This window comes from Sturnira hondurensis, unplaced genomic scaffold (genome assembly GCF_014824575.4).
Source record: "Sturnira hondurensis isolate 20B ecotype Veracruz unplaced genomic scaffold, ASM1482457v3 Scaffold0008782, whole genome shotgun sequence".
Classification (NCBI taxonomy): domain Eukaryota; kingdom Metazoa; phylum Chordata; class Mammalia; order Chiroptera; family Phyllostomidae; genus Sturnira; species Sturnira hondurensis.
Window position 1 is genome coordinate 6,583,530 of NW_028081413.1, and position 23,303 is coordinate 6,606,832.

Sequence of the window (23,303 nt, forward strand, 5' to 3'; positions counted from 1 at the left end):
ACCTAATCTTATATTAATTATAAGATAAGGATTTTGTATTAATTATACTATAAGGAACAGCAAGTCTAGAAGCAGAAAGACCAGTTAGAAGATATTCCAACAGTCCCAGTGAGAAATGATGATTGCTTGAAATCAGTGTAGTAGTAAGAGGCATGAAGAGGAATTGCTGGATTCTGGATACACAACAGGATATCCAGGGTGACAGGATTTGCTGATGGCTTGGTTGTAAAATAAAGATTAAAAAATGACGTGAGTTTCCAAGATTTTTGGCTTGAGCATCTTGAAGAATGGCAGTTCCATTTGCCCGAGGAAAGCCGATATGTGGAGGCAATAGGGTGAAGTGGGGAAATTAAAATTTGGTGTGGGACACCAGGTCTGACATGCTTATGCACACTTATTTAGCACCGAAATGAAGACACTGAGCAAGCAGTCCGACATACAAATCAGGAGTCCAAGGACAGGTATGGGCTAGAGATAAAAATATGGGAGTCAAAGGAATAAAGAAGGTTATTTAAAGTTTTGATGAGATCACCTGGTAAATGAGCAGAGCTAGAAAGAGAAGAGATCCATGGACTGAGTCTTGAAGCCTTCCGAAGTTTAGAGATCGTGAAGATGGGGAACCAGCAGTAAAGACTGAGAAGCATTGCCCTGGCTGGTGTGGCTCAATAGATTGAGTGCCCGCCTATAAAGCAAAGGGCCATTGGTTCGATTCCCAGCCTAGGACACATGGCTGGGTTGCAGGCCAGGTCCCCCGTAATGGGATCTGGAGAGGCAACCATACATTGATGTTTCTCTCCCTCTCTAAAAATAAATAAATAAATAAATAAAATTAAAAAAAAGATTGAGGAGCCTTCGAGAAGCAGAAAGAAGACAAAAGGAAATGCCTAAAGCTAAGAGAAGGAGTTTTGTAAAGGATGGGCTGATGGACTCTACCAACTGCTGCTGAAAGGTGGAATAATTCTTTGTGTCAGGGCTATTGGGTCCCTGTGGCTAGAATTTATATCCAATTCATCATTTTTTTTTTTTTACAGGGAGGGCCTCCCACACACTAGAGAGCCTAAAAATGCTGAATAAACAACTGGAAAAGAATAGCTGTCATTGGTCACAGAGAACTGGATGTGCTCTCTGCTGCTTCCTGGCCCATCATCAGATGACTGTTTTAGGGCAAAATGGGGAAAAGATGACCACTTTCACAGTTGTCATGCTGAAAGCATCACCGAGTGCTCTTGCCTCCTCTGTGTGGCATGACACAGAGACACCCCCAATTGGAAGAACTACAAAGGTTCAGGGAAGTGAAAGATGATGGCTGGGAAAGGAATGAATGCAAGCGGGACAGTGGTGAGGAAAAAGAAAGAAAGGACCAGAATGACACTGGGCAAATATAATGATTCCTGAATAAGAATGAATCTGGAGAACATTTTACAAGAAAACAAAAACATAAGTAGGGGGACGGGGTGACACAGAGCAAATAGAAAGCTAAGCAAGAAAGCAGAGAAAATGGAGGTAAGAGGAAAAAGAAAATTAAAAGCAGAAGGAGAAAAAGAAAAAAAACTGAGGAGGTGACGACAATTTCTGAAGAACGAACGAAGGACACACCATGCCACCAGCTTGTGCTGAGCACAGAGACTGGGGGCTGCTTTCTGAGCACCTCAAGAAGAGACCAAGTGCGCTGGGGGAGCGCTCCACAAAGCCTCTTGGGGCATTACGAATGGGAGAAGAGACACACAGGCTGGGATGAAATGCTCAAGTAAACACAAAGGACAGCAGTCCTGTAAGTGACCTGGCTGCATGTTTGACAAGGCCACAGGCGGCTGAGCAGCCAGGAGACTACAGCCCATTCCCGCCCCCGCCCTGATCTGTGGGTACAACACACACGGCCACTTCAAGGGACAAAGAAAAACCCGTGTTCAACTGAGTGACCTCTCTTGTCAGCATTGGGCTAATTAAGGAAAGCTATTACCTGTAGATCTCTATGTCTCAGTCCTATTTCCTGCTCGTTAAAAGAAAATGGTTTAAGGAGAAAAAAAAAATCAAGGCAAACAATCTAAATGATTTTTCCCCCAAATGAGCGGAGTGGCAGTGGTTGCTGTTGCCAAAAATACTTGAACAACAGGATCTTGACACAAATACTGGAATCTAAACAGCATGAAGAAATCTCAAAAGCCAAGCAGTCCCCATTATCTCATGCTTGCATGACTGTAGTCCAAAAGATGAGTGATGAGTCTCCATTTGTGCAAGCAGAGCGGTGGGCCAAGGCTCTGACAGAGCCACTAATTGCCCGTCCACTTGTTTACACAGCCCAGAGATGGTGACTGGACAAACATCCCATTTCCCTTGAAATTGGACCAAACTTGGGGGGTGGGGGGGCGGCCTGTTGTATGTGATAGAAGAGGAGCAGGCAGATTTCTCCTGGGAACACAACTCCAGATCAAAGCCAGGGACCGGTAGGCCGAGTAAAGACGGGTTTAAGCAGCTGGCTTTCCCCAGGTAGCATTAGCCCCACAGCCTTCGGCACCCTGTCCACCTACGGCCCCACTCCCCAAGGTCAGAAATTTTGAGATATGCAGATACAAGAGTCAACAGGGGAGTGCCAACACCAAGCTAACTTCCAAGGCTTCTGCAGATAAGACAATTCAAGTGGACTTCTTGGTCCTTTCAGACTTCACTCAACACTTAGCACTTGCTGTACTGTATATGACTGCTCACCACCTTGGTGTCTTCCTCCTCCCCTGAACTCACACGTGAGCTACTTGAGGACGAGCACTGGAAGCCTCCAGATTCCACAGCAGGACACTACACGTGAGGGGACATTAGCCAAAAAGTGACTATGGTTGTTAATGATGATTAGCGACTCCTAACACGGTCTCTGTATCTTTTCTCTGTCTACACCAGAAGGTTGGTTTCTGGAGACAAGAGATCCAGACTTCTCAGTTACACCCTTGGCTGACTGAAGGAGTCACTAAGGCCTGGCGCCACTCTGAGTTTGGAAACAGAACTGAGAGCATTCTACTGAAGACCTATTTTTCCTCAAAATGAGAATGGGCTTAAATAAATAAAAATCTGTCTCTGCACTGCCCAGCCCACACTGATTGTGCTAATGTGCAGAAATAGGGCCACAGAGTGGGAAGCAACTTGCTTCTAATTACCCAGAACTTCCTGTGGGAACACTGAAGACTCTATTTGGGGTGGGGGGAGACCTATATTGGTAGGTCAACCAAATACACTTCAGATTTTGCCCTCTGAGCACGTAGAGCACCACATATTAGAATCCGAATAAACCTATATTGAACAAACCCGGGGAGGGACCAATCATCCCAGGGAGGGGTACCACAGCCCTGGAATCCAAAGCAGAGGGAGTAACAGCTTGAGGTTGTCAGCAAAATCTAGCAGCCCCAGCTCCATGCATCCTGCATTCATCACCTCAGCTCTCTGCTCGTCACTGCCGTGTCCCAGCCCTTGGTGAGTGTCTGTGCAGCTCAGACCCGACTCTAGGAGCCGCTGTGGTCGTGGGAGGGCAGAGGAAAGCTGGGAGAAGAGAGATCTCTTTTCTGGAGAGAGCTGAGCACCAGGTCACCTTGAGGATGATCGTATTCTGAGGAGGAGCCATGCTACTATTTGGATAGCTGGCTGGGGGCAGCTCCATTTTCTCCAGATCACTAGTAGGAGACTGGGAGCATTTAGCATCAGCACCTTAAAAATACCACTAAGGGGTCAACGGCATGGCTGCAGCTGCTAATCTCTGGCAGGCAGTCGTGTGCAGATGATTAAAACCATTTTGCTCCAAAAGTATAACAGCTATTTGAAACGTAGTTTAGATCATGTGGAATTCCATACGCTGTAAAATTATAGGGATCTTGGAGGCTTGGTTATTTCACTTGGTAGTATGACAGAGAGGCACCTTTAACCCCTTGGGAGTTAAACATGCTGCTTGGGGAGAGGCGCCAGTTGGGGCCAGAGAGCAATCCTCGGGGTGACCAGGGCAGCCACCCAACAGGAAGGTGGAAAGTACGAGAATAGTACAAACATCCCAGAAAGTTGTGCCCATGGTCTGCACGGCCCAGTCTTACAGAGCAGTGAATGGACTGTAATTTTGGATAACTGAAGTGCTGGAGAGTAAATGCACACAACTGGTAAAGTCTGGAACAGTGTGAGAAATAGTTGTTTAAAGGAGAAAAGATGACTCTTCACTCCATCTTCCCCAGTCTTTGGAAGGCACACAGAGGCAGGAGTGTGTCACAGTACAAAAGGTTTGTATTACACAGACACCACTGATCACGGAGGAACTTACACAGATCAAAATTCAAAAACAAACAAACCACCACCATTTATCACAGTTTAGCCATCCAGTGGTTTTCTTTATCCCTTTGGCCATTACTTTAGATATATTGATATTTGCTTAGGAGTTTTTTTCTTTTCCCTGACAGCTCATTGATCTTCATTGAGTTTGGATAATCAAAGTTTGTGGGAAAAAATCTAGACTACTTTTCTAGCTTGCTCTACTTTAGATTCTTCTTGGATGCTGTCCACTCAATATTTCTGAGAAAAAATTACATATAGACACACACTTATGATATTCTAATCTCGGAGTAAATGTAGTGTGTCCCTGAGAAGAAGGTACGTAAATCCAAGGGAACATTGCTGTTATTTTAAACTAAGACAGGTGATGTTTCAAATCAATCCACCTAGAACATGTAGCCAAAACTCATGAACTTGTAATATAAGTTCCAGATTCTGATTTCTTATGTATATTTTTAGGAACAGAAAACTGGTAGATAAATTAAGCAATCAAAAATATTATTTCCAATGCAATTCAGAAATAGCTCTTAAACCTATATACTCCATTGATCCTTCCCTTGGCCCCATCCCAACCAGAAAGCATTTTAAAGTGTATTCATGCAAAGTGCGATTGATGAGGTCTATCTGCTCTCTTACTCAGTAGCTTATAGTTAGGACTTTCAGCTACAACAACCCTGACAAGAGCAGAAAGAGCTCCTCTAAGTACAAAAAAAATCCTGATCCTGCATGACCACACCTGCCTGCTGAAGCTAAGAAGAGTCTTTATAAATCCGTTGTGAAAACATTCCTTACCCTCTTGGGAAAAAAAACCCTCAACGGATTCATATTCGACTAAAATTCTTGAGCAAATGCTTCTCTGAGCGGGGAGCACTGCTTGGTCCTCGGCTCTGCCACAGCAAGCACTGTTGCCCTGGGCACTGACGAACCGGACGGCGAGTCATAACCCACTGAAAAGGCACGCAGAACCTCCCACTGGCTTTAGAGAGAACAATTTCATTGAAAGCCAGAGTACAGAATGGAAATTCCCTAGCTCCTAATTTTGTCAATTTTCTGATGATTTACTCCTTTGAAAGTTGTAAAAATAGTTAAACCCAGAATTTACATAGATTATTTTTGCTGACAATAAGAATGTGTGCTATAGCTTAAACTTCCTCTTCTCTCTCATGCTCATGCTGGGAATGTTGACTTCTGTGCCTTTTTTTTTTTAACACTCTGAACCATATTTAAAATAAGATGAGAAGGTTAAAGGGCACTTGTCCCTGGGAACTTCTTCGTGTCAAGTGTGTGAGTGTTGAGATTTGGTTGGGGAATGATCTGTTGGGGGGTCCAACTCCAACTTCTATCTTAGAAGCAGTGAAATAGAAACTTCAGCAAATAGGACTTTATATTGAGTCCTAGAAAAAATATCCTGGTTGATGCGGACGGCTGTCATGCAGTAAAAGAGGTGTGTAACACGAACCATTTGGTAAGGCAGGTTTGAAAGGCTACTCTTCTTGAAGGTGTTAATTTCTTTCCATGTAGTAACACAGACAAATCAGGACTTTTCTTTCGAGAGAGATTGAGGAGAATGATGAAGACTCATTCCCTGGAAACACTACCTGTCCTGAAGAAGTTGTAAGGACCAGAGCTAAACATATTTGCTGCTTATCTGATCCCTAAAGACGACATGGATCCCTGTACCTGGGGCAAGCACCAGTGGCCGGCTTTGCAAATCTTGATGCACTAAGTCTAGTAGAAGCCAGAACCTAGGAGTTAAGAGTTTAGGTATCCAGGGACATGAAACTGAGGGACGACCGATTACACACTCTGATAGTTTGATTCCAGATGGCCACAATCACATCCTTTCCTTCCCTTACATATGCATAGCTCTCCATCGAGAGGTGCAGTCTGCCCCACTCTTGAAAGTTGGTTGGCTTGTGACTTCTTTGACCAAAAGTGATGCCAAGTTTATCTCTAGACTTTAAGAGAATTAGCAGTTTCTGTTTCTTTTTGGGGGGGAAGGGGGATGAGACATTTGTCCTGGAAAGAGCCAACCACTAGTAAGAAGTGTAACTACCCCACAGCCATCGTGTCGTGGGGAAGACCAAGTCGCGTGGAGAGACTACCCCAATTAGGAGGCATCCCACCAGCCACTGCCTGTGCTGTCCATCCCAGCCCAGGATCCATATATGTGTATGAAGAAATTTTCAGACAACTCCAATCCAACCATCCAGCCACCTTCTGATTCCAACCTCATGGTAAACTCAAAGCAAGAACCACCCAACTGAGTTAAGTCCACCCATAGAACCGTAAGAGATAGGTAATAAATTGTTGTTTCAAGCTACTGACTTGATTATGTAGCAACATACAACCAGAATATACCCTAGGGATTCTGGATGCCAACAAGCTATAATCTCTTCTGGCAGGTTAAAAATTCTAGAGACAAAAACTGTGTGCATCTTGCTCACTGTATCACTAGCAAGTTGCAAAATCTCCAGAACACAGTAAGACCTTAATTAATATTTAATAAACAGTCAAGCAGCTAGATCTGTGCTAGCACAGCAAAAGAAGGACCCATGGTCAACAAAGCATCTTAGATGAAACTAAAACTGACTTTGCTTAAGAAATGTAAGTAAGGGAGGGTAAAGGGAAGACAGAGAACAAATATTTATGCCTTTGACTATGTTACCTATTGTGCTAGGTGGCTGACAAGGCTGGCTGATTTGGTCATCCAAACGACCTGATGGTCCCGGGATGGTTATCTCCATCTTTGAGGTGAGAGAACTCAGCCTTGTTCGGATGAAGTAAACTTCCCAAGGTTGGATAGTTAGGGGAGGGATTTGAATTCAGGTTTGTGTAACTCTGAAGCTAGCCTTCTTTTCCCTAGAGTCTCCCAGGAGACCACAACAGAAACACTAAGAAAACAATTTGAAGGAGATATAAAACCCATCCCTTGAATCTTACTTACCCAGGACTATTGTACTCCATCAATTGTGGTCAACATGTTGGAACCCATTTCACCACATGAAGCTCAGATCAATTACAATGAATGCCACAGCCATGACTACAAACTGGGAACCAATGCCAGAGGGAGCTTAAGTTTAAGAAAGTAGATGATCACACACATAATATTTTTTTAGCCTAATTGCTAATAAAATATAATCCTAAAACCGAAGGGAAGATACTAAAGGAAGAACAGTGCTCTCCTGGGAAGAATAATTTCAAGTAGATTTTTTAGTGGATCTCTCTATTACCGAAATGAATATATTACGCTCCCTTAGAATTATTGTAATTTCTCACCTCACATTTCATTTCTTTCAGCAAGAAACTGGGATGGTGTGATGAGCTCAGTAGGCAGATGCTTTGTTCATTTCAGTGAAAAATTTGAATGTCAACAAGTCAGTAGATGCTAGGGGTAGAAGGGAAGTGATAAGTAACAAGGGTTCTCATGTCAGACTCGAAGGTAGCGCGAGGATGTGCTACCAAGGAACAGCACTTTAAGAAGCTAAATAATTAGATTTCGCTAAACTTATAAAAGGGTGTGAACTGGCATTGCATGCTTCCTATAATGAAAAAATAACATTCACTGTTCATCCCTGTTGAAAACAGTTATGATCTGCTTAAATACGTAATTGTAAGTTTTCAGAAGAAAAATGGCAGAGTTCAATCAAGACCTAAATACAAACACAGGTAGAAAAATATAAATTTCTTTTCAATTAAAAGACTAATACAAGGATTAAAGAGTTGGCCACACTCTCTGGGTTCAGCTTGCAAGCTCTCAGTCTCATCATTCTCCCATCCTCTAGAAAGCACAGTCTGAATGTCCTGGTTAATAACAGTTATTAAGGGTAGTTAGTGTCGCTTACTCTAGTGGTGTTTCCTGTCATTTCTAATCACTTAGAGCCCCTGAGAAACAGCACTCTAACTCTGTGGGTCCCAAGGATCATGTGTTTGCAGTTCAACTCAGCGGCCACTAGGTGGTAATATTGTTGATTTGGGTAGCCTTGAGGTGACATCCATGAGGTGTGCCTTCTTCAGTGGAAAAGTGCAAACAAGATATTAACAGGTAACTATAGAAATTAAAATCACACTTCAAAATAAAATAGCCTAATGGTGGAAGAATACAATCCTGTAGAAAAGGTACCTTTTAACTTATGCTGATTCTTCCTACCCGATTTTTACTCTAATTACATACATGATGATATCTACAAATGATAACAAAAAGGAAGCTTCAGGTCCCACTGAAATCCAGCTTATATTAGTTGCTTTTGGCTTTCTTTTAAAGAGATGAAGAAGATGAATATGACTTTCCTCAAGTACCTAAGATCTTTCACTGCAGTTGTTTATTATTTGCCATTTGAATTTGGAAATACAGCTGCTCACAGGCAGGTAACACTTTTGTGATTGACTTCCTGAGCTCTGCCCCCTGAATTACCTAAGAGGAACGCAATAAAGTGAGAATATAACTGTGGCAGCAGCTTCTGACATACAGTCCCAGGCTCTGCGCTAAATGCTCCACCTGCATTATCTCATTTAGCCCTGGGTGTGGCTGGGGCTGCCTCGATGCTTCTAAAGCAGAATGAACTCAGCAGAAGAAACAGACCCGTATTATTTTAAAGAGTAAAGAGATCTTTCCAGAGTTGTACATTAGCTGCAAAACCACATATTATATAATATGTATTCTGCAAAATAACTCCCAGAAGGCAGTACAAGTGCTAAGTTCTTTCAGCATGAAGACAATAACTGAGTGATTCAAAGAGAGGTCATGTGATACCAACTGCAATCAATCACTCATTAAAATCTCAATATAGTTGTAAAGAATCCAAAGAGGAAATGGCGGTGGAGCCAACAATTATATGAAGCAATTTATCATGAAAACAACTATTATGCAAGGATTTGGAGCTCAATACTCATTCCATAAAATACTTAACTACTTGTCACCACTGTTATTTCCAGAGTACAAACGAAATTCCTCCACTGTTACTGTTGGGGAGGGTATTGCGGGGTCTCTATCAAGACTCTAGGAATGGGAGGTCCTGGGGTTAAGCTATGGCAGGTAAGTCTGCTATTCTCACATTTTTCTTGTTTAGATGATGGGCGCAAATACTTATTTCTAGCTACCCACAAGATCCTTGGGACACAGAGAAAAAGAAGTGATTTTCCAAGTTACTAGGATGGCACAATACCAACACTGAAATTGAGAGCCCACTGACATTGAGTAAGTTCCTGAAATCCTCAGACTCAGTTTTCCTAGCCTGGAAAGGCAGGAATAACAAAGTCAGCCCCACAGCACCACTGCAAAGGTGCCGTGAAGCACTGTGCTTCAACTGCTGAAGGCAGAGGCGTCCTCCCAATTCCCTGCCTGAACTGCAAACTCGAGGGAAATTTTCAACCCATGGGTGTTTCTCACAGAGGGTGATGATGAGATAATAGTTATATTCTAAAAATAACACATTGTGTTTATTAATGCTTTATATAGTTTGTGCAACGGTTCTACATGTATATTGTCTCACCTAATCTTCATAATGACACTATACAGTAGATATTACTATTCCCATTTTCTAGACAAGAAAAAGAAAAGGCTTCAAGAAACTTCAATATGTGCCCAAAGTCACAGAGAGAAGTTAAAGTAGTGAAGCTAGGGTTCAAACCAAGGTCTCCTAACTTCAAGCACAAAGCCTTTTTTTTTTTTGCTACACTCAGAATAGTTAAAAAGCAAAAACAAAACCAAAAAAGCCTATTTAACCTAAAAGTATACATGCGGTCATAACAGGAAGATTAAATAACAAAATTATGGCTCAGTATCAGGAATAAAACTTCATAAATCACTAAAATCTGGCTTCTGGGGAACACAATCTAGTCAACTTCTAGTTTCCCCCAAATAAGCCAATGAAATATGGAGAGAGAAATTCAGAAGTAGACGAGAAAGTTCATATGCAGAAAGAGCCTGCTTCACTTGGCTTTGGCCCATACTTCCACTCGGGATGTTTCCACTCCTAATGAAGGAGTCACTCTAACAGGAGCTCCAGAACCTCAAAGGATCTCAGACTCTGCCAGGATAAAAGGGAAATAAAGGGACCACATCGACACTGACCATACCATCATGGGGTGGGACCTACTGACACCTTAACACTTCCATGGTTAAAGGCCTTACTCCAAGTTACAAAAATCAATTGAAGATACACTCCCTGTTCTACTAACGCATCTCAGTCTCATGAGCTTGGAGCTGTGGCCGCACATGTCTCAACAGCTGCTCCTCTCAGAAGACTCAGCAAGAGATAATAACACTTACCCTACACTTCCCTCCAAACCCAGACACCCCAACCTCTATTCTACTTGCATGTGGTTCCAAGACATTGCTTAAAAAGAGGAGACAAAGCCTGTCTTTCAAAAAATTAGAGTTAAGGCTTAAAAGGCCAACACTCAAAGGAGAGATCAGATCCTGGCAATGACCTGGAGATATAAATGACTAATAAGCGGTCCTATCCTGTGGTTAGAGATAGAAGGTGGCCTGTGTCAAGGTATTTCAAGAGGTAGGTTTTCGCTCTCTCACCTGTGTGTCCAGGAAAGAGTACACCGAGACACCTAAGACGTCTGTGTACTGGAGTTTAACAGGCTCCAAATGAAATGGAGAAGAGGATTAAGACAACAGGGAACAGAAGATGAGGAAAAAGGAAAACACCCTCCATGTTGGAGCAAGGGGCCATTCTCATGGACATTTCAGTTACAGCCATCACCAGAAAGTGATGGAGCCATACGCAAAGTGTGTGTGTGTGTGTGAGACAGAGACAGAGACAGAGAGAGAGAGAGAGAGAGAGAGAGAGAGAGAGCGAGAGCGAGCAGGGGTGGAGCACAGCTGAGAAGGAGGACACAAGGAAAGAAAGCAAGGTCCTAGCTCACTGACCTTGTTTGCCATTCTTGAGAGAAAGAAAATACAAGAGGCCCTCATGTTTCCTTTTAAGTGGCCCAGTTCAGCCCCCAATGGTGGGAAAGGGCCCGTGAATAAGCACATTTAATTTCCAGGGCCTTGGGACTTGAACAAGGAGGGCTGAGTTCAGTACCCTAAGGGACTCCAGCTTGTACCACAGCAGGAAAGCCTGCAAGGGGAGGCAGCCTTGAAAGAAAACCTGTAAGTAGCTTGTCTTTACATTTTTTGTTTAATTTTTTGAAGAGGTTCACATTGATTAAAAGATTTATGAAAAGCCTGCATAACACCTCTGCACCCCACCCATTACAGTGATGAAGGTGTCAGAATATTAGGGGCAATATTCTAAATATTTAACAACAGCCTGGGTACCAACTAAACAGAACAGACAACCTGCGCAGCCGGTACGTATGGTAAAGCCCCAGATTAGTTTATTTGTCTTCAGAGATTTTCATTAAGTAGTATCCACTTTTCTCTTCTTCTTGACTCAGATGGTAATATAATATACCCAGTTTTCTGACCCTTGCTTTTTTCTACTTAAAACATATCTTAGAGATGCTTCCCTGTCGATACATGAAGACTTTTCCCATCCTTTTTTTAAAAAAAACAGGTGCTTAGTGTTCTACCCTATGGAAGCACCATAATTTGACAATGCCATCACTGATGGTCACTCAGGTTGTCTCCAATCTTCTTCTGTTACAAACGATGTCACAACAAACAACATGGCCCATACGTCACTTTGCACGAGGGAGCGTATCTGAAGGTATGCATCTACAGAATCGCCAAATCAAAAGGCATATGCATTTGTAACTTTAATAGATATTGCTCAATTGACCTCCGTACAGGCTGTAACAATTTACACTTTCACAAGCAATATAAGCGGCAAGGTTCACCTGACTGCAATGCCAATGAAGTCTTTTAAAATCAAACTTCTGTAATTATGCCAATATTATAGATGACAAATAGAATTTCCATGTAATTTATTTTGCACCTCTACTTTGAGAGTTGCATCTTTTAATATGCTTAAAAGGTTTTTCACTGTTCATGTTATTTGCTTTTCTTTCTCTTGGATGCTAGTCTTTTGGACAATGATGTCCAGGAGGCCTTACAATTAATTATATTAGGAAGATTGAGCTTTTATGTATGATATGAGTTACACATCTGGGATTATAACCCATTTATTTTTTATTATATTAGGAAAGTTATGTTATTAAGTGTTTTATTGAACTTTTAAATGAACAGTGGACATTAAATTTTATCAAGTGCCTTTTTTACATGTAAAGAGATGTTAATATCTAAATATATGAATTATCTGGTTAGGGCTATTAATAGTGATACATTATGTTAATAGACTTCCTAATATCATATCTTATCCTTAAGTTTTGGAAATAAACTTTGTTTGGTCTGGAATATACTTCTTTATTTCATATTTTAAAACCACAGTGAGACTGATTTACAGGTTTTTTTCCAGATATTTATGTCTGTATTGTACATACATAAAAACAATTTAGGCATTTTTATTCTTTTTGTAAAACTTTCCATTGGGGAGAAAAAGAAAAATTGAGTAAATTGAAGATATAAAGGCGGGGGGGGGAGTTGGGGGAGAAGCAAGACAGGGAGGAGATGAGGAGAGGAAGGGAGAAGGAAATAAAGGGAGAGAGAGACTAATTTTGGGGGGACAGATAGGTGCTCTTTGCAGAAACTTCTGGGAAAAAATAAAACAAAAACAGCTGATTGATTCAAACTAACTCTTTCAGGTAAGAGTCCACTTAACCAACCTGCGATAAGATAGCTTTCGCCACCTTCCAAGGGTCACTGCTCTGTTACTTCAGTGACCATGAATCACACCAGATCATTTTAATTCTTGGCTGCTTGATGTGATCTGCAGCCATCCCTGCCTGTATGTTTCTGAGTTGTCAGGAGGCACGTGAGGGTGTGGTGTGGTCCACACAGCGTGTGCATCCCCTCAGCCAGGGTCCTGCCCTCCACACCCCCTGAAGGATGCAAGAGTTATTTCCTTCCCTAGGTCATGCTGTCTCTAGATCTTTGATCTTTTTATCTCTGTAATCCAGAGCTTGAATATGCTGACTCAGACAGACGGTTCTCTTCCTGCGTCCTAAGGGTTGAAGAGATTACCTAGTAACCTGCGTTTCGTCTACAGTTTAGCAGTTCCCTGATGGCCCTTGTCAATCTAATCTCAGCAAGGCACTTACTTCTCAAGAATGAATTGTATCATATTTATAACTCAATGTTTTGATGTCCAAGGAGATTTGACCACAGGCATGAGTAATAGACCAAAAATATGTATCTCATCAGATGCTGGCATGATTTACCAATTCTAAAATAATCCAAACAGGAAAATGATGGCGGGGGTGGGGGGTATCCTCAAGGAACTTTACACAACATAGGTTGTTTGTTCACAAATCCAATGAATCGTTATTAACACCTACCGTGGGCCAGGCTGATCCTATACTACGTTGGCATAAGAAAGTGCAGGACAGATAAGCACAGTCCCAGCTGTCGTGCAACAATCAGCTATTTAGATCATTCTTTTTCCATCCAGTGTGCGGAATCACAGTTATTGTCTTGTTTGCTTTTTAGTTTTGTAAATTTATCTATTTACTTTTTACTAGAAAACAGTTTCTTGACATTTAGAATATCTCTAATCTCGGCTGGTCAAAGACCCTCACAGTATAGTTTGATTAACTAGGACTAACACGGCTCATTCAGATTCATTTTGCCTGGGTTCCATTCATGGATGCCACATAAAATTAATGGCGGATGAGATAAGGCCAAGTGTGGGAGAGTGCTGGTATTAGCACCAGTTTAGGTTTCAGCCCTCCCTGCCAAAGCTATAAATACAAATGACCAATTTAACAGCATGAAAAGACCACCTACAAGATCTATACCTGGGACCTAATCAGTTGTTCTGCGCCTTCTTCCAATTACAGGATCCCTGCCATGTTTATGGGGACTTTTAATGCGGGCATCACATTTTTGAAGGCCGTACCATTATGGCCATGTTTGGTCTGAGGGTGGGAAAGCATGAGCTCAAGTGATGCCGGCGCAAGGTTGCCCCAAACGGAGCTGGAAACTGGAATCAACAAGAGCCTACTGTGGAGGAGAGAAACCATGAAGAGAGAAACCGCGTAAGGAAAAAGGCTCAGACTCTGTGGAGATTGTGGAGAGTGGTGCCGATGCAATTCCTTTTGGTTCTGCGCAGGAAATGAAACTATTAAGAACACGTAGCACAGTTTTGTCAAATAATACTATTTAAGGGTATTTGGAGTGGTGAAGAGTGATGAAAGACGTAAGAATAAACATATCATCTGCACTTGTGCGTGGCAACAGGATGTGATTTACAAAAGAAAAATGAAATCATCGTGATTGTTAGAAGCACTAACAATTGTGGTTCATGTAAAAATTAGTCTGACCATGAATCCACTGAGTCACAACACACACGTATGTGACTCCTCAGGCATAAAGAATGCAATTGCTTACAACTTGATGAGTGAGAAGACCCCTAGTAGCAAAGTAGCCACTTCCTGCTAAATACCCCAATAGTATGGAAATATACAAATACCTTTACTTAGTTATTATATTACACTGGGTGCTCAGATACCACAGTCACAACACTGTACATTATAGCCCCAGGAGTTTTTTTTAAAACTGGAAGTTGTACCCCACACTTACTTTTGTTTCACATCTTAAGCTGAATTTGAGAAATCAGAATAGAAAATACCCCCAATGCATTAAACTTCCATGTTCACTAACAGTGATTGACAAAAGTTCTCTACTCCTTCCAGAATCATGAAAGACTAAAGATAACTTGGTGAGCTTTCTAAGTAAGTTCTGGGTCTCATGCATATCACTTCCACCTACTAACCCCAAAGGACCGACAGGTACCAAGTGATTGGATGTGTGACATTCATCTGGCCCCAGTGTTCCTTTCTGAAAAGTAATGAAAAATACAACACAAATTTCTAAATTGCTACACTCATAAAACCAGCAGGACAATCACCACCCTCCCATCCAGGCTGATGCAGACCCGAGATGCACGGCCATATCAGCCTTGCACTCCGCTGTTTGCCAATTAATGTGCTCAGGATCCTCTTGGGTTCCAAGAAGAGACAAAGAAAAAGTCTTCTCCCCAGAGTTTACAAAAACAGGAGTCATGTTAAAAATTTTTAATTTTAAAACAGATTTGAAAGGTGATATAAAAGTTATAGGACAACTCTGTCTGCATTGAGTACGTAACTGCCCTAGGAAGATGGACTAACGGAATCCTTAAAGCTGCCAGTGGTCAGCCAGGATGCACGGGGCAGGGGGCCTCAGAGAAGGATTGTGGAATGAAGGATGTTGCAGAGGATCATGTATGTGCAGCTGACACAGCTTCCTACCTTTCTGGAAGAACTCTTGTAGTTTGTCTTTAAAAGGCTGGAGATACTGCCTTGGTGACTCCTTGCACACCACCGCCATCTGTTTCTCACTTGCTGTGAAGAGAAGTTTGGAATTAGACTTCCCAAGAACATGTATTTGCTGAACTCATGCTCTGAGCTATGTTCTTGGGTATTAACTGTGTAAAATCCTTATCAATCACTGTTTATTCAAATCCAAGGGGGAAAAGTACAGACAAAAACAACATGAACAAACAAAAGTCATTAGTTCGTTCTATACCTTTGTTCAGGAAGAGGGAGATGCACCTCCAACTTTCCTTTTAGAGGTACTGCAAAACCTCTGACTTGGGATAGGTGAAGTCCTCTGCTTCTGACCTCTCAAAAAAAGAGGCAAAAACTATTGATGGACAAGTCCTAGGGAATTGAGGGCCCTGACCCTCTTCAGATCATTCTCCAAAAGGAGAGCTTGAAATCGATTTTGAAGAAATTCATTCCCAGGCATTTAAGTTGCCTCGAACCACCAAAGTGGCTAATCCTCAGAGTGACACCCATTTTCATCATGAGAACTAAGCCCAGGTTAGACCACATCTCTCTTCATGCTTCCCATTCATCTGCCCTTCTCATCGATATTCTGCTGGCATATGTGAAATCATTTTATTTGTGACTTACACCCCTAGAATTCTTAGAAAGGGAATGGTTGTTACTAGAAATAATAATCTAATAGGTTCTTGGAATTAAGCATCCCACCGTCCCCAAATGAGGTCCTGGGTGAGTGTTATATAATAGTCTGGCTGCAGGGAAGAGTTTTCTTTCATAATGGAAAAAAGAAGAACTTTGATCCCTTTCAGGAGAACAGATGGACACAGAGAGATAAGGGTAAAAAGAAAGACAAGAACAACTGAATTGGAAAAGGGCGGCCTCTGGAGTATCCCCACAGCTTCAGCAAAGCCTCCGGAACTCAGTGTGGGCTGTGAACATCAAAGGAGGGGCTGAGTTTTACACTGAGTTTGGACCTAGTGCAGAACAAAGATACATCACAAGGCGGGAGAATTATCCCCTCCCTCATACCCCTCTAATCCCTCCCCTTCAAATGTTATGGATAGCTTAATTTTTCTACAGAGATAGGATTGTGGCATAAATACTTCTCAGATCACAGGAGATAGGCCTACTCACAAATACTTATACATTCAAAGTACTTACTGAGTATCTGGACTATGCCACTGTGCCAAAAGTTGGGAAAAAAATTTAACCAGACCTATCAGTCATCTCTCCTCTAAAAATGTTCATCAGAGTCAAATAGCAGAGAGACAAGGAAATCAACATGTTGTAACACGTTGTCATGGGATTCTGGGGTCGGGTGGTGCTCACGGAAGGAAGGTTCCCCAGAAAAGGTAACATGAGTTGAATTGCAAAGGTCAAGGAGGAGCTGAGCAGCCGCCAGTCAAGGAGAATACAAAAACTAAGTAGTTTCAGAAAGAGGAAATATAATGAGTAAAAATAAAGCATTATGGGAACGCATGGGTCTTTTGGGATAAGACCAATGGTAACAGCATGACTGGACCTCAGGACATGGACCTTTTTTCTTTCCAAGATCTATAGGGTCCTATGTCTAGATTTTAATTCAAAGGTACAAGATTCAAGAAATTAGATTCAAACACATTGGAACTCCCCTGATTATGGCAGAGAGGTCAGATAAGGCTACAAAAGTAGGAGGCTTGTATAATGTTTATTTATTTATTTGTTTACTCATTCATTCATGCATTCATCACCGAAGGATAGTTTTTTCACTGATTTTTTTTAGCGAGACAGGAAGGGAGAGAGAATTATTGATAGGTTGTCTCCCATACATACCCAAACTAGGGATCACACATACCCAGACTGGAGATGGAACTTATAGCTTAGGTGTGTACCTTGACCAGGAATTGAACCTGCAACCTTTCAGTTACGGGATGATGCTCAAACAAACTGAGCCATACTGTCCATGGCAGTGCTTGTGTAATTTTAAATAAAATGGTCAGGAAAAGTCTCACTGTGAAGATATTTGACCAGAGACTTGACCAGAGTAAAGAATGAAGCCCTGAGAAAGTTTGAGGGTGAAAATCAAGACTTACTTAAAATATGATAAGCTTGAGATGTCAATGAGACACTCACATTATATACAAAAGTCTGCAGTTTAGGCTGCATGGCTGGGATAGAAATACATATCAGGAAGTCATGGGCATAAAACTGGTATTTAAAGCCATGAAAGCAAATGAATTGGTAGGGAAAGAATGTAGCCAAAGAATAGAAGCAGTTGCAGACAAACCCCGAGGCATGCAAGTAGTGGAGGTGAGGCCAGAAAAGCATGGGGAATGAGCAAAAAAGCAGAAAAGTGGAAGTGCAGAATCACATGATCTGAGAGGAAACCAGTATTGCAAGAAAGAAAGAACAGTCAGCTCTTTGCAATCCCGTTGAAAGGTCAAGCAGAAGACGGAGAAGTGACCACTGATTCCAGCAACATGGAAGTCACTGGGCCTCTCAAAATCAATCTCAGGGAGTGAGGGGTTGAGGGAGGAAACCAAATTGGAGCAGGGTTGGGTAGGTAGAGACAGATTCTATAGCTATTCGTTTAAAAAGCTAAGCCCGAGAAAGAAGAGCAAAATAAGGAACATCTTTCTACCCAAGAAGATTCTATCTAGGGTTACTCCAATCAAGAGTGGGTGTCTCTTTCCCCAGAGGAATGTTGTGTAAAAATAAACCCACCAGGGAGCTTGAGTCTAGGGGAATCCCATGATGCTGATTCACCTCACAGAGGGAGGCTGCCCGAGATGAAGTTCACCTTTATGTCCTATGATCATGAGGGTTCTCCATGCAAAAATGTGAGCAGAAGTGACAGGGCCAAGTGAGCAAATGCCAGCCTGCTTCAGGACTTTTGGAAAGGCATGCAAAGCTGGGCCACCAACTGCAGCCTTTGCAAGGAATCATCTAAAGCACCATTCAAAGATCCCTCCTATCGAACGTCACTGCTGAGTCAGAATTTCCACTGTGATGATTATGCGGTTATTGACACAGCCTTAGTCTGCGAAACATCAGCAGGAAAAATATTCATTAATCACCTACTCATGACTAGGCCTAAATATAGACAGATTGGGCATGATAGGATTTATAGGGTGCTAAGTGATCTGTTTATTTAAAAACATCCCTTCTTTGGTTCTTATGAAAATCACCACCATTAGAAGCCTTCCCTTGACTAACCCCAGAAGATCTCCTTAGAAATGCATGCATATTAGTTGAAAGAGAAAGCATTATGAAAGAAGAATATATTAACACTTGAGTATAAATTTCTTTCTCAGACTGGCTTGGAAAGGCTAGGTTTCAAGCAATAGACAGGAAAGCTGTGTTACAGTGGAAGAAAAAGGAACCTTTGTGAACGTTCTTATCGCTGGGCAGACTGTACAGCATGAAGCATTAGGCAGGCAGCCCCAAACACGGAGTCTGGGGACAGGGCACTCATCTTCTGGAGGAGCACAGCAATTAACCCCTAAAAAGTATTATGAAGGTAACACACATAAAGAAACACAAACAATATTTACAAAGACTAGGAGACGATCCTTCATGACCGGAACGGTTACCATTTCAGACCTTGCTGCCTATTCTTAGTGTCTCAGCCTCTGCATCACACACACGCCCCTTCCTGATTTCCTAGGGGTTGCCTATATATATATATTTAAACATATACTTTCATTTGACAGAGAAACTTGTGTACCTTCATTCTTTCTATTAACCATATCATGCGCTTTCTCATATTATTTCACAAAACTCACAAGCACTGTGTCTCACAGCCATATAAAATGTCGTCAGGTGGAGATGTCCTAGTTCACTCAAAGGTTTCCCTGCAGTTGAAGAATAAAGTCCTTTCTACTTTATTCTCATAGCGACTCATTCAGGCTTTAAGTAACACCGGCGCCCAGTAAAAAACTTATTCTAAGTTTAAGATTACTTCTTTAGGATAGATTTCAGAAATGGAATTACGGAGAGAAGAGGGAAAAGATTTTTAGAGTTCTTGATGCAGAGTGGATACAAACTGCTTTTGGTATAACGGGGAGGTTTTGAAAATAAAGCGGAGGCTCTTCCACGGCGCTGCAGAGGTGGCTGGCTGCACAGGAGCTGCCGTGGGCCCACTGCCCTATCACAGGGCCTGCGGTCCTGGTGCTGGAAGGGATTGCACTCCAGACTGGTGAGCACTGAGACGGCCATCCATGCACGGAGGCGATTTACTCAAAGGCGAAGAAAGCTGGTGGCATACGAAAGTGGTACAAGACACTCTAGGGTGAACCACAGTGTCAGACGAAGTTTCAGACTGCCCCTGAAAGCAGCTCTCTGGGAAGGTCCCAGAAGCCATGTTTAATTTGAATGTAAAGTAGGCTCTTCATACCATGGGAGCTATCTGAGTGTTGGGAGGGTCTAAAGGCAGATTTGAAATTTATGTCAAATGCTGAGTTAAATAAAAACACATTTACATATATATAATTATAAACACATAATTTTAAGATGCTCAGACCTGTGGATCAACAATATTAAGTAACGATCCAGACATGTGATTACAACTCAAGCCATTTGTGAAGACCATCTACAGCCTACCCTTTGGGGCAACCAAGTATTACTTTAAGAAGTATTTTGAGGAAAAACTCAGTGGGTGAAAACTAAGAGGTTGCTGATGGAATCAGCAAAGGCAGAGAGAGTAAAGCCCTGTTGACTAAGGTGCCTCCTTCTCACAGAAATTACATCCCAGGTCAAGAAATACATCCCACCCATCACTCAAAGCAGGGAAATGGTTCCCTTATAGGAAGACTTAAGTTAAAAAAAGACTTCCTCTGGAGCCAAAATGCTTATTGCAGTTTGTACTAAAATTAGGTGATGAATTTTCTCAGCCATGTAAACCGTGAAGCTGACGGGCCTGCCTCTTGATGACCCCAGGAAATCAGTGTGTGGAAGAGGTAACAATGCCGATTTTAGCATTACTTCCTTCCAGCAGTGCAACAGCTGGCTACAGAGAGACCAGTGATTAAGATACATAAGCCATCGCCACAGAGCAACCTGTTCCCACACTGCTCCACTAGGACAGCTGCAAGCCTTCCACCATCCCTCTGACCCCTGTCCGGGCCCACGTTACCATTTCAGCCCTCACTGGTTAGTCACATTAACTGTTATTTTCTACTCTGGAAAGTGTTTACATCTAAATAAAACATGAAGAAATAAAAGTGAAAAGATGGACAGGCATAAGGAGGAGAGAGGAGGAGAGAGGAGGAAAGGATGGAAAATTATTTTAAAACTCACACCCTAAACGGGTGGATGGGTTCTGGTACGTAATCTTGGCCACGGGAATCTCTGGCCAAGCATGAAGCTGGCAAGTGCTGCTAATCAGTTTGCCACTGTCTTCGGATTTAATGCAATATTTGGCTCAGATGTTTAAAAAAATCCCCTATTATAGCTAAAATATTTACACAGCCTATGTGTCTCACTTAATGCCTGTTAGGCAATCGTCTTTTAAAACTCCGCAGACACTTGTAAATCTGTCGGGAGAATTGTGGCTGATAAACAAAGCTTCACATGAAAAGGGCTGTGTTGTCAATTTGCTGGGAGTCAGGATTTCTTGGATGTGTTTGAAAATAAAGTTGGAAATCAGAAATAGTTTGGAGTGGGTGGCAGAGTGGCCGCTGGTCTCGCCGGTGGGATGCTGTTAGTGGTATTAATGGGAAACCTCCAGACACTGACCTCAGTTATTTAAAGCCCCACTCTCCTGTAAACCTGTCATTAATCCTGCCTCTCTGCTGAGTTACGGCCCAGAGAAAGTTACTGGTCCAGCAGCCCCAGCAGCCTGCAGCCCAGGGCCTGCGGGTTAGAGAGGTGAGCTGGTAAGGTTTGTAACAGGAGGCCACTATATGGTCACATGCCACGTGACTGTGTATACATTTTTTAGGGAGGATCTGGGATTCTTAGAGGAAAGGGGAAATTCTCTTCTGGGAGAAGCTGGGTATAACAGATTCTGAAATGCCCATTAAATTCCATAATGTCTTTAGCTCTGATGTTAATGAGTCCGAGTGATAAAATTTAAAAGCAAGGGAGGCCCATCAAAGCTATCTCCTGCTGGTCTGGGGAGGCCCGAGACCTTGTCCCTGTCTTCAAGTGAGTCAGGTACTTGTGACAAGACCTTGAGCATATTGTTCAATTGCTTAATTATTCCTATTAGATTAGCTGCCTTTTTCTTTTTACTCCATGTCACTGACTTGAACAGGTCATTGAATTTGATTCACAACGAATTTTCTCACAGCTTTAAGGAAGAAAAATCATATACTTCTGTTTAAAAATTCAGTCCCAGCCTAAACAACTCAGTTTTGGGTAGGGGGATAAGGAAAGGAGTATCCTGGATTTAATTTTTTTAAAAAAGAAACTAGGTATTTTTAATTCCAAGATATAGTTCCTTGAACAGGAGGTTGCACGCATTTATTCATTCTCTTTATAATATCACCATCAGAAAGGGTTTTGCAAATGGTTTTGTGAATCTGCCAAACAGCTGGGGGGCAAACTGCCCGACTTCCCACCTGTCAGACAGACAGCAGGTTCAATCACCGTGCTCAGAGACAGCTTTCTGTTCCCAGGAGAAGGCAGATCAGAAGAGAAAGTGGGGATAAGTTTGTCCCCTAGAAAACGAGCAGAACACTTGCTCTTAAAACGGGTTTACAAATGACTTAACATTTCAGTGAGTTTATTTAAAGTTAGCAGCTAAGTCTGTGTTTTGAATAAATATTTGCTGAGCAAATAAACGGATGGAAAAGGTCAGACAAGGTTCTCCTCGTATTCTGGAGATTGTTTTTGATACCTGGAGATTTGATGATGTTTTTGAAGTCCATCAAAATAGTCAAAACAACAACAACAACAACAAAACACAACAGTTTTGAAGTACAGCCAAATGAGCAGTTTTAGTACCTTAGCCATTCTCGGTTTTCCTTGGGCCTTCCTATTTCTGTACATTACGCCACTGGGAAAGTCACTGGCCTAATGGAGCCTGGGTGTCTACACAGAACCACACACACTGCCTCTTATTTCTGTACTCGATAAGTTTTTGAAAACTCTACCAAGTTCTTTATCTGTATGATTAAAAACAAATGGCTCTTAATGGCCAAGGGTGTCTTGAGCCTCAGCCTGCTTTATGTGTCTCATTTTACTCCTCAGAGAACCCTCTGAGCTCAGCCCTCCTATTATCCCTATTTTTCAGTGACATAAGTGAAGTCACATAAATACTAAGTGACTAAGTCAGAATCTGATCTCAGGGGCGTCAGACCCACTGGCCTTGTGCTATCCTGCGTCCATACTCTAACCAGGGAAGTGCCAGAAGCAATGTGAAGAAGCTATGAAAGTGCTTTGCGAAGGTAAGAAAACCGTCAAGTATCAACACTGGGACCCATTTATTTTAAATAGGAAAACAGAAGGCCAGGGAGGTCAGGTGAAGTTTAGGAGAAGGTCAGGTTATCAACGGCAGAGGAGACCTGAACAAGGGCTGTGGATCCCAGATAGGCCAGTGACTTTTCTCCAGGTGCCTAATACGTAGTCACAGTCCATGACCTCTGTCCATCTAAAAACCATGCTGCTGCCAAGAAACCTGGGAGAAAGATACTAGCAAACACTCTAATGCCCACTGCTGGGGCTAAACAGCTCTCCGTCTGACT

At 42.2% G+C, this 23,303-nt stretch overlaps 1 protein-coding gene across 1 annotated transcript in view; it reads right to left on the bottom strand.

Annotated features, from left to right (window-relative positions):
- The window catches only part of FMN1 (formin 1), a 265,054-nt gene that overhangs the window by 81,652 nt on the left and 160,099 nt on the right, over positions 1-23,303 (bottom strand). Inside the window, exon 13 of the mRNA XM_037056139.1 lies at positions 15,601-15,693. Coding sequence (XP_036912034.1) covers positions 15,601-15,693 — 93 coding nt within the window. The remainder of the gene's footprint in view (positions 1-15,600; positions 15,694-23,303) is intronic.